Here is a 12,550-nt window from a genome sequence, read left to right as displayed (position 1 = left end):
GCTGGTTTAGGACTGCTGTGAGGTGAGAGATACAACTGTGAGGAACCTAGCAGGCACTCCTGAAGCACTCGTCCCTATTACTGACAGCTTCTGTGTCTACATCAAGGATCTCGGGCTCCAAACCCAAAGGTTAGGCCAGGTCAGCTGGAGTCTGCACCATTTTCCCAGCAAGTTAACTAGACACCCTCTAGAGACTGCAGGCATCACAAAATCAGCACTGACCTCCTTGTTAGAAAAGACTCACTTGTCATCTGCTTGGAATCTGGCCAGTCCTCCAAGATGATCACACATCATCAGGCATATCAAGTTTGCTGCACTTCATTATTCCTCTCAGAGTATGAGTTCTACTAAAGTTACCAAAAAAACAAGGTCCTTCCCTTTCCAACTCTTCCATTCAAGTTCCTGACAAATCATGGAGCAGAGCAGCCCTCCTAGGGACACTCCTGGGATACAAGACCCTCAGCTGGGTCTAGGGCCTGCTCTCATGTCTGTGGAGGGTACTATTACTGCTGAACATTCCTCATGCCCAGCAAAGTACTCCATGGCACATATTACCTACTGATCACAACCTCTGCCCCGCAGTTGCTATACGCTACAATGTCTTTAGAGAATCCACCACCCATGGGAAGTGTTTTTTAAAGAACCCAAGGAGCGCACCTACAATCTCTAATGCTCATCTCTCACTCAGGGCTTTTCTCAGAGCAGGCACTCAGTAACATTCCTTGATGAACTGATTAAAAGTCTCAGCTCGTATTAACATTTGCCAAGTACTTTTCACATGGGTCCGAGAAGGCACTGAGAGTTCTGCATGTTGTTTTAATTGAAAGTTACAGTCTCTTACAGTCACCACAAGAGCATTGGAGTATCAATTTCTGGGGGCCCCAAAGAGCCTGAGGAAACAGGGGAGTGTGGCAATGGGCCCTGCAGCATGATCATGATGCACATGTTGACAACGGAGGACACAGATGGTTCCTTCTTGGAATACTGCAAGCCGTCCTTCTTGGTCCATCCCCAAGCACCAAGAGAACCCCAATTCCTCCTCCTATCACTGTGGTGTGGAAGAGGGAAGCCTGGCATATTGACAAGAGAATTGCTTTTTCTAGTTAGGTTCATAAAAGAGCTGTTTCTGGTAATTTATAACTAAATCTGATAAGTTTACAAACTGGTTGATGTTTGTGACTCAATTTTTATCACCAGAGGATGTCTGACTTTCTCAGAATTTAGCCTCCGGTATGTTACTGCAGGGCCCCCCCTCCCCCGCAGCACCTACCCCGAGCTCCTTAATCATGATTAGAAAGGCTCCAATGCAAGCTCTTATGATTATAAGAGCAATACATGAAAATTTAGAAGATAATGAAAGTCAAAAAATACCACCCATAATCCTATACTCAGGCATGGTAAATATGTCATCATTCATCTTATCATATGTATACATTACTATTATAATGTACAAAGTTTTGAATCCTGTTTTTTGTAACATGGATGACATGAGAAAATGTTCATGAAATAAGTAATTTTTGAAAACCTTTCCTTTATGCTCTTTTATTCCATTGATTTTTTTAAATTATAAAATACACACTTGTAAAAAAAAATGGAATATAGAAAGATAAGCATAAATGAAAGTTCCCGTCAGTCTCTGGCTTCTGCCAAGCCCCTTCCTGTGGATGATCAATCCTGGCAGCTTGGAGTCTACCCTTCTACACCTCTTTCTATGTGTGTACATTCATACAGGCTTGTAAATAAATAATTAGAAGTACATATCCCATTGCCGTTTTACAAAACAAAATTCCACTCTGCATTCAACTGCTTGTATGGGGAACTGCTCAGTCAGGGAAACAGTCACTGTTCCCAAGCCAGCACAGAGCTATGACCAGACGTGGGCATATGCACTGGGGCCAGTTGATACCTTTGAATATCGTGCTGAAATGCTAAGGCCATCAACAGCATTAACACAGCCACTGGTTAGTGACCTCTAACTATGCTGTTAAATGCTTATATGCATGATAACATTTAGTCCTCTCCACAACCCTGTAAGGAGGGGACTGCTGTACCCATATCACAGATGAGAAAACTAGGTAAGTGGATGCACTGCAGTTTCACCAACTGCATTCTTAATGGGTACAGCACCACCCCTTTATTCATTTATTTCCTCATTCGTTCACTTACTCCTCTACTCAGTAAACATTCTGCATGCCAGTAACACAGCAGGTCCTATGAATATCAGTGCAGACTTGTTCATTCTGCAGAGGAGGGGGAATTTGGCCCCCATCACCTAGGAAAGCATTTTCAAAACCCAGGTTTGTTCACTTGAAGACTAGCCAAAAAGAAACAAGGCACCACGCCAATCCCACGGTTCAATGTATAAGCCTTTTGGCAAGTACATAATGAACAATGAATGAGTTAACAACTTTGGGCGAAAAGCAACAAATTAACACTTTTTTTAAAAAAACTTTCATTTACATTCTTGGTAAAGCTTTAAGAAAACTGACATCTATGAGAAGTACTTAGAAATGAAAAACATTTCCACTGCAGGAGAAAGTTTAATTTAAAATCAATTGTGAGAAATTAAGGTCATCAACTCTAATGGTGGCTATAAAATGTAAATTGGTAGTGTAGTTACTCCCAACAGATGTTAAGTGCTCTTAAAGCTGGTTTCTCACGCACCAGTGGACTGAACCTCCAGCGTCAACAGCCCTGCTAGTTGGAATCATTGTTTGACACCTAGAAAACCCCATCAACCTGCAGGTTTCTCCCAGAGGAAAAGTGCAACAATGAATAGTTTACATACCCTTGCCTGTGAGATTTTTTCGAATGACTTGAATAGTAAGAATATCCAGAATATGTGGATTCGGTATCCATAGCAATGGAGAGCTTGCTCGTGATGGAGGAGGAGGTACTGTGTCTCCTTAGAGGTCGAGAATTTCACCTACTAGATGCCTAAAACCTCAAGAAGTCTGAGAATCAGAGGAGGAGCCACTCTCTTCAACAGGAACAAATTCTGGGGAAAGGAGGGAAAAAAGATATCAATATTCAAAGGCTGAAAGATTAATGACAGCAGCCACCTCTCATAAGCAGCAACCTCCTCTCTGGGTCGCTGTCATGGAACAAGAGAATAAGGGTGAAGCATCTGAACTCTGAATGCTCCACTCACACAGCAATAAGCTTCCTCGGGTGTCTGGGAGACACAGGAGAGGTGCTGAGCAAGCTGAACCCCTGTCACAGCAGCAGAAAATCTGGGAGGTGGGGAGACCTGGGCACTCATCCCTTTCCTGAACATAGCCCCACCCTTGCTGACTTTTAGGCTGTGGGTGTGGCTTCCCACACCCACAGTCCCAGACACAGTGCCCAGCCCCCCACTGCCAATGTGCTGGTTATAAAAACAATACCCAGGGAAGCAGCTTTTAAGGGACTTGGTCATTATTTCCAAAAGTCAATTTAAAAAAATATTCTTAGTCTCTTCAATCCAGGAATCTAAAGTCCTGAGAATTTATCTTAGTGAACTCATTTCTTTCTTAAAAAGAAAAAAATTATTATCTCATTGTCTATAATAGTAAAAAGCTAGAAATCTAAACGCCCCCAAAACTGAGTATGAGGTAAGGAAATCACAGTTCACCCACCCAAAGAAATATCACATATTTGTTTAAAATGATAATTATAAAGAATGGAAAATTTTATGATATACTGATAAATTTTAAAAGCAGGATACAGGATTATGGATACACACTGAATCTACATTACAGTTACAATCATATAAAATCACTTATGTAAGAACAAAGATTAAAAGTGAACATCAGAAAGCAAAAGCAGTTGATTTATTAGTTGCAGGCTCCTGGGTCTTTTCCCACATTTTCATTAGATATTGCTTTGCAATAAAAATAAATTGGAAACATTTCCAAGTACATTCCTGAGCTCCCATATGTTAAACCTTTACTTCTAGAAAACCGAGACCCTGTCTCTCCCTGCACCCCTCACCCCAGAGCTGGTCTCCACCCAACAGGGTTCCTCCTTCCAGTGCCCCTGGAAGCTGAAACTGCAAACAGAGCCAGTGAGATAAGAGGGAAGAAGAAACAAAAGAGCTGTAAATGCCATACCCCTGCCCCTGCTGGGAGGAGACCAAGTTTCCCTGACCCCAGCAACAAGGCGTAAGACTGGGGGGAATCAGGCTGACTGGGGCACACACCAACACAGCCCCAGAGCTTCAAATACTGGTTGGAATTAGGGTGCATTTGCCCTGACCATTCATTCTGCCCGGTGCATTCACTTCCAAGGTCTGCCCCCCAGGGCTAGCCTCCCTGGTCCTGGATATCCTGACATCCTTCACTTCTCTGCCATCAAGAGCCCAAGGCTAGCCGTGGGGAAGCTTGGGTTCCAGCCCAAGCTCAGCCACGGTCCAGTACAACCTGGGATAAGCCACTTGCCTTCCTAAGCCTCAGTTTCCTCATTGTTAAACAGGCATAAATCAACCAGCCAGGGGCCTCACAGAGTTGATCTGCAGATACAAGCAGATACAGTATCCAGAGCTGGGTTCCAATCCCAGACTTTACTCACTAACCAGCTATGGGACCTCAGTCAAAGTATTCAATCTCCTGAAAAATGTGAATATCAGGGTTGCTATGAAGACCAAATGAGCTAACAACTGTGAAAGTGCCCAGCATGGGATCCAGAGGCACTGGGTAAATGAGAGTGGGTGGCGATCAGCACTCTCTTGGCTGGTTCTGAAACCCCATGTTCTCCTTGTCTTTCTCAGTAGGAGAAAAGCCCAGAAAGGCATGAGGCAGACAGCAGGCCTTCCCTCCACGAGACTCCCCTGCAGCGAGACAGAACGGGGCTCGTGTCTCAGTCCACCCCTTTCTAACCAGCTGTGTACCTGGGCAAGGCAGCTTCTCCTTGGAGCCTCAGGTTTCCTAAGGAAATGAGGCAGCCTATTCTGGGGGTGACTGTAAAGATTAAATGTGAAAACAAGCATTTTAAAAACTGTTAGTTTTACTTCTGGACTTTCCTAGAAGACTTCCAGAGCTGGCTCATCTTTTTTCTCCCCACTCTTTGTCCCACCATTTTCACTAGCAATTTCAATGAGCTTTCAGCACCTTCAATTCTCACTTCCTTTCTGCTCTGGGCTTTGCTGCTTTCTCATCTGCTTCATACCTGGCAGGCACCAACATTAGGAAGTGCAGCTGAGACTTCCACCCTGTGTGAACTGAGACTTCCCTGAAAGCCCCTGACCCAGCTCTCTGTTGACCTGCAGATTCTAACATCTGGCTCCTCTACCCAGAAAGCTGATTCCTCTCTTCTAGATTCATAATTAACTCTTCACAACCCCTACACTTTTTTCTGCCTTCTAACCCATACTCTTGATTCCCTGTTCCATCCCAACTTCTAGCTATTTCTTGCTAAATGTGGCTGGATGTCTCAGAGGCAGGTAGCCCAGGCCCCATAGACCTGCGCTGATCCTACCTTCACGCTTCCTAGCTGTGACACTGTGGGGCAGATGCTTGCCTCTCTGAGCTTCTGTTCTCCACCCTCCCTGTAAAATGAAGTCATTTAGTATTATCTCTTCTTAGGTTCAGAGAGACAGGATGATTAGCAGAGACAAGATGTAAGAGCTGTATTGGGATTTGATGTTACTGGCAGAAGAGAGACATTGCTGAGGATTAAAGGAGAACTCCAGAGGTAAAGTCTCTGTCACATGGTAACCCATGTTTCATTCCCTTCCCCCTCTGCCAGAGAACGTCATTCTTTGTCCTCATTAAAACCTCCGGCCATCCATTAAAGCAATTCCAGGCATGTTCCTCAAAGGAAACCATGGGCTCCCAAGTGCCCTGTGGGGCAAGGCTTTCCCCAACTCCATCAACCACCCTTACCCAGCTTCTCTCCCACAATTCCTGCCCAGACTCCCCAAAGGGGTGGTCTGTACATGCTGTCCTCCCTCCCTCTCAATTGGTACCCCAAATCCTCCACCCTCAAAACTCTACAAAGACTGCTGTGAGCCCAATCCAAAGGCCACTTCCTTGTCCTCCTTCCCCTGGCCCTTCTTATCCCATTACTCATTCATCCACCTCCATGTTTAGTAAGTAGCTGCAGAGGCCATGCTAAGCAGTGCAAGCCCAGTAACGACAAGGGTCCACTACCCTCACAGAGCTTCTCTGCTGCAGGCTGTCCTCCAATGAGATGGCACTTACACTGCTAATTCTCCTCCAACAATTCCCTTCCCCATCCCCAATATGCAAAACTCACCCTGTTATTCTTCCCCACCCACGGACTTACTATGGTATAAGTCTAGTACAGTATAAGGAACTATCGCTGACCAAGATACCTTGAACACAATAGGTACCCACCAAATACTCACTGAAAGAACAAATCCCAAATGCACATTTCCTACTAGATACCTCCTGCTCTATGTAGGAGTATCATCACCCCTAGAGTTGCTCTTCGATATCCCAACCAACGCTTTCCAATTTCCTCTGACAAGATGGTTCCATCACCCTCTATCAATCCTACAGATCAAACCCTGTGCCATTTGTGACACGCTCTCCCCTCCTCCTCCCACACATCTGCCTGTCACCGAGTTCTGCCTGTCCTCAAGGACCCTCTCTTCACTCTCTGGGTCCACAGCTGCCCACTTCCTCCAGGCTCCATCAACAGAGAGCTAAACTATCACAAAGCCCCCAGGCTTCCTCTTCTCATCTAGTCTACACAGAGCTCAGGCCCCTTCTTCTAAGTCAATACCATTTCTATCAGAGCTATTAGCTCTTGTCCTAACCAAGATCTGAGTGAGGATTAAGGAGAAGCAACAGGAGGCAAACGAACAAAATCCCAGAGTGAACTCATTTTAAAAGAGAACTTGAGCCAAGGTAAGAGCTTTGATAGAGTTAATATAAAAGTATATCCTGCAGCTTATCACTGCAATGACACATTTACCAGATAGTTCCCTTGTATACACACACAATTCACAGAAATCCCTTATCAGGAAAGATAATAAAGTAATGATAAGGAATCAGATGCCCTGGGTAATAAACTGATAGGCTGCTGCACTGGCCTGACTGGGACAGTCATACAATGGTGTGAATATGGACCCTAGAATCTAGAGCTGTCCCTCTGTCATACTGACCCCTGACATGACCCACACTGTGTTAGGCCCAGGCTGGACAGGAGGCACAGTGACCTTCTGAATTTCAATGCAGCTGTCACTTCCCTGCTTAAAACTGTTCCATAGTATCCCACTGCACTTTAAATAAAATACAAAATTTTTCATTTGATCTGGAATGTCCTGCTTACTGCTCCAGCTGCCTGCTCCTCTAGTTCCAAGTTCTCTATGGCAGAGCCTTAGGGCCTTGGCGGACTCCAGTATATCTGTTGGTACTCACTCTTTACATGCCCGTTTTGCCAAATTCCTACTCATCCCTTTCAATTTAAAAACTGCTTCTTTCAAGAGGCCTTTCCCGATCCTTTGATTTAAATCAGGTCCTTTCCCAGCACTCTTTACTCTTCCTTTCTATCACAATTTCCAATTACATGTTTATTTGTGTGATTAATTATGGTCTGGCTCCTGTATAGACTGTAAGCTCTATGAGGGTAGCGAACATTTTCACGCTGTCTCTCAAGCTCCTAGAGCATAATGGGCACCCCATCAATGTTTGCTGAATGAATGAAAGGTTTTGTGGCAAATCTCAGGACAAGGAGGCCATAGATCCACGGTGGAAGAAACCTTAAAAGATTATCTATTTTAAATCTTTAGTTTTCACCGCTGGCTCGTAGGGCAGTCTCACTTAGCAGCAGGACTTATATTGCAGTGTGCTAAGTAAAAATCTGCACAGTCTCTTTCGGCTGCTTCCCAGGACATCCTGTCCCTCCTGTTATACCCCCTTAAGAGCTACAGGCACTGCTTGGTGGGGAATGGAGGCACACATTAGCATGGGGCTGCACTCATCAAACCAAATCACATGAAGGCAAGGAGAACACTGTGGAGACAGGTGCACAGGGTACATCTGTCTGAGAGGCGGTGTCTTAAATTCTGGAATTCCCAGGCAAAAATGTCAGAAAGAACCTCCTTTACCATCCTTTAATAAAAGCAAAGTGAAGATCAGCAGCCTCGTATAGAATCCTCCCCTAAGTCACATTCACTCACATAAAATATACCTGAGTACCACTTAAAAGAAAAACAGCATTCAGAAAATCATGTGAAGGAAATATGGTAAGGACAGTGGTAAACACAGCTAACCTTCACAAAAAGGAAATTATAAAAACATCAACAGCTCTGCCTAGAGCTATTAAGTAATTAAGGGAGCTCTGGTTTGGAAGGCAGAAAGTAGTTACCTTGCAAGAGGTACAGAGACACACACTGAATTTAAAGAGCTATTTTGCTCCCTCTGCAGTGCATGTATTTCCAAGGGAAAGAAGTTTCTGGTAAAACTGTGCCCATATATACTATGTACTTTAGTTTGAATATTTGATTTTTACCATACATATAATTCTAAAGGGTTTATTCCATTAATTACCATTTGTGTCCTGAAGCTAACATTTTTCTCAAAGTACCCATTGTTAATTATATGTCACTCGAAGGGAAAATGACAATTTAAATAATTCTGTTTAGAGTCAATTTTTCTTTTAGAGAGGAGTGGCAATGAGCTCAGGTTCTGGCTGAGGTTAGACTATCAGCACTCAAATCCTGGCTTGGTACTTATCAGCTGTGTGACCTCAGAGCAAGTTACTTAACTTCTTTGTGCCTCTGTTTCCCTAACAGTAACAACAGAATTATATTTACTTACTTTATAGGCTTGTGGTGGGTATTAAATGAGATAATTCATAAAAATCATTAGAACAGTACCTAGCACAAGGTAAGCACAACTGTCAGCCATTATTATTATTCAGAAAAGCAAAATTCCTTCAGTTAGGAAGAATACCTTTGTATAGCACAGGACTTATGCATTGTTTTTATTGAATGTATATACATTTTGGGGGTCTATGCTAGTCTACCTTTAACAACTACTGTAACTGTAGCTAAGTGATTTCATGATTTCCTTTCTGTGCCTTGCAGGCCTCCATTTACCATCCCCAGATTGGAAGGGAATGTCGGAAAGATCAGAGAAAATTGTGAGTTTTTAGTGGTTTTATTTGGAGGGCCATAGAGTTGGAAGAGAGTGCGAAGAAACATGGCAAAGTCTGCAAAACATTTTGTTGAACTTTGGTCTATAAACCAAAAAGCATTACCTGGGTCACTGATGTGAGGATATACAGGACTTGTGGCATTTGGACACACCCAATGATTCTTTTATTACAACAGAACTCTTATAAATGAATGATTCTGGGTCATTGTTCACAAGGGAAAAAAATGTCAACTTCATTTTACCGATCTTGCCACTGATTTCAACTTGCCTTGCCAGAGTAACTGCTCTTGGCTCGAGTCATTAATTACCTCTGAAACACCTCCAGCAGCTGAGTATAGATTTCTGAAGAGCTGTGAATGGTTAACACATCTGGGGTTCTCTGATGTACACTTGGTTTTGAGTGACTCCCTTGTTCCTGCCAGATTTTTAAACTTCAGAAAGACAGATTTCATGAGTACTACCTCCTCTGTAAATCCAATGGTGCTGGGTCCAGTGACTGCTGTTCAATAAGTGGAATTCAGAAGCACACTGATGGAGACAGTAGCAGAACACGCATGCAGCCTTTCATGATACTTCAGCAAGAACGGACTGCCAGTAGAAACACGGTCCAGTGGAAACCCACTTAATCTTGTCCATCTTAAGGAAAATAGAATAGTGCAATGTCCAGATCACATACACCACACACAGCTAGCCTCCTGACCAGAGCTAGCTGACTTTACAGAGAGATGATGGCAATAATACTCCAACAGCTTAAAGTTATCAAGTGCTATGTGTTAGGTACTGTTTTAAGTAACTTGCATGTAATATCTCAATCCTTAGAGCAAAGCTTTAAGGAAGATAAAACATTAATTTCATTTATGGAAACCAAGCTCTCACACACCCGGTAAGTGATGGAGCCAGGGCTTGAACTTCAAGAGTATAACTCCAGAATCTGTGCCCTTTGCTATGGAAAATTTATAGCAATGCAGTAATTACCAAAATTGTTTATTTATATAGGGGAGGGTAGGCAACAATCATAAATTGTCCCAAACCACCCAAAACTCCACAAAGAATTTTGTAATTTCAACTCCTACTCACACGTTGTGTCCCAAGCATTGTAGAGAGTTCAGGGAAAAGAAAAGACTCTGAAATAGTTCTAGCTCCTAAAGAGTTCACAGCCCAAAGGTGGAGATCTCCAATTAAACACAACGTGATAAGGGCTCATTCAACCCAAATAACTGCTGAAGTCTAGAGTAGCAAACAGGATGTGTGTTTATATGTGCGTTAGGGAGATAAAGAGGAGGGTACCTTATTCACTCCACATACTTATTCTTCAATAGAAAAGGTTGATATGAAATTGTTGCCTGGTAAGAAAACTTTAAATTTCATTTATGGTCTTGTCCTGTTGTTCAATACATAAGACAACAAAAATACACTGCTTGGCAAGCAGTCCTTACAAATATACCACTCTCAAAATTCTTTTCCCATTTTACTTGCAAATTAAGTTGCAACGAAGTCACACTGCCAACACTGTAACAGTGAAATTTCACACTAGGTGTTTTCACTAATTATACTGAGAGACACCAACGTGTGGGAATGCTAAATGCCCATGGATAGGTAAGTGTGTTATTTCTCTGAACTGCAGAATAACACAGTTTCCTCTCACAAATCAAAGTCCCAACTATATCACATTGATTTAATTCAACTCTAAAAACTCTTAATTAGTGGTTACGTTAAATAGCTAATTATGTGTCCCTGGATTCAGACAGTTTCTGCTACCTCACTTAAAGAGCCTAGGAGCTGTGGAATCAAACAACCCACCCACTAGAAGGAGAATGCTAATTAGCACTGCTGACTGGTAACATAACTTATAATATTTTTCAGCAACCCTGCAAAATTTATAAACATGTCAGTGAAAATGCCAGATTCTTTACAGCTTGCTAGCTTTCGGGATAAGTGTCTAAAAATAAATACATTTCCAACCACAGCCCCATCACAGGGTTTTAACAAAATGCACATGCCAGCCACACAATCATCATCGTAAACCGTTCTAACCCCACCCAACGAGCATCTAATGAGCTTACAACATCTTCGCGGCGTGGACACGATACCTGGTTCGCGGATGTTACAACTGAGCAAGATTTCTCCGCTCCAAGTCTCGCCTGCTCCTCACCGAGCCGCCAGGCCGCGGCTCCGCCCCACTCCTGCCTCCACTGCCGACGCGTTTAAATTTTTATAAAGCTTCACAACTTCTCTGGGCGCGCTGCTTGGGGCAGCTCAAAGACTGCAGGAGGAAGCGAGTTCCTGCCGGTGGCGAAGGCTGCCCCGGTGCGGTGAGGTGTCCCCAAGCACGGACACCTCCGGCAGACTCGCCGGGCGCCTCTGCTCCACCCCGGCCTTTTTGAAAGTAAACTCCTACCTGCCTGTTGCGCTCTCCCAGGCGCAACCGGACTCGCGCCCCGGGCCTCCGGGGCCGACTCAATTTTGTAAGCGAGGTGCGAACACAGGCCCGCTCTGTCCCGGTGTCTGGCGAAGGGCCAGGCGGCCCCGGGCGCTGGCGGTTACCCGGGTCGAGCCCGCGGCGGGGTGGGAACCACGGTGCGCGCCCGACTCCCGGGAGCGCAGGACGGCCCGGCCCTCGCCGCACTCGGCCGATACGGCCGCCCGGTCCTGTACCCACGCTCGGCCACTCCCAGCCGGTCGCCCCGCCGCGCCCCGGACCCCGGCTCGAGCACCCAAGGGGCGCACCCCTGAGACCAGCCAAAGGAGAAGGGGGCGTCCGAGGGGAGGGCAGGGAAGCCCGGGAGTGGGGTGCGGCGGAGAGCGTGGGGCAGGGGAAAGAGGGGCGCACCGCGCAGGGATGGCAGAGGAGTGGGGTCCCGGGAAGCACGACCCGGGTGCGGTGCGGAGGAGCGGAGGAGGCTGCCGGCCAGTGCGCCGGGATCTGAGCCCGGCGCTGGGAGTGCTGCAGCGGAGCGCAGGGGCAGCGGGGTCCGGTGAGGGCGTCTCCCCGCCCGAGGTCTGCCCCCGGGGGCCGCCGCCGCGCCGCGCTCGGCCTCTCGCTGAACTCACCTCCGCGCCGGCCGTGCGGGCTCCGCGGCCCGCGGTCTCGGCTCACAGCGGCCCCGGCTCTGCGGCCTGCGCTGGGCTCCTGGAGAGGCAGAGCCCCGCCGCCGCCGCTGCGCTGCTGCTTTCCGCTTCCTGTCCCGGCGCCGCCCCGCGGACCGAGCCCAGCCCTGCGAGCCCGGCGCGGCCGCGAGCCAAGAGCAGCGAGCGCAGCCAGTCCCACCGTGGGCCCGGCCCACCTGCAGCGAAGGGCGGGGGCCCGGCCCACGTCCCCCTGTCCCCGTCACTACCCCCCGCCACACGCAGACACCGGACATACACAGATACACACCGAGACGCACGCAGTCACACTCCTGCACACACAGGGCCCCGGGACTGACAACACACGCACCCTACACAGA

At 46.2% G+C, this 12,550-nt stretch overlaps 1 protein-coding gene across 3 annotated transcripts in view; it reads right to left on the bottom strand.

Annotated features, from left to right (window-relative positions):
• Positions 1 to 12,279, bottom strand: part of VANGL1 (VANGL planar cell polarity protein 1) — a 50,716-nt gene extending 38,437 nt beyond the window's left edge. The window contains exons 1-3 of one of the 3 annotated variants that reach the window (XM_063104761.1): positions 11,195 to 11,282; positions 9,566 to 9,740; positions 2,789 to 2,998 (exon numbers count right to left, since the gene is read on the bottom strand). In XM_063104761.1, coding sequence (XP_062960831.1) covers positions 2,789 to 2,859 — 71 coding nt within the window. In that variant the 5' untranslated portion in view covers positions 2,860 to 2,998; positions 9,566 to 9,740; positions 11,195 to 11,282. Of the gene's footprint in view, positions 1 to 2,788; positions 2,999 to 5,454; positions 5,519 to 9,565; positions 9,741 to 11,194; positions 11,283 to 12,155 lie in introns of those variants that run through there. The other 2 variants (XM_063104760.1, XM_063104762.1) reach the window with 2 other exon arrangements.
• Positions 12,280 to 12,550: the final 271 nt, after the last annotated feature.

This window comes from Cynocephalus volans, chromosome 8, assembly GCF_027409185.1.
Source record: "Cynocephalus volans isolate mCynVol1 chromosome 8, mCynVol1.pri, whole genome shotgun sequence".
NCBI lineage: Eukaryota > Metazoa > Chordata > Mammalia > Dermoptera > Cynocephalidae > Cynocephalus > Cynocephalus volans.
Note: the sequence above shows the minus strand (reverse complement) of the source record. Positions and strands in the feature narration are given on the sequence as shown.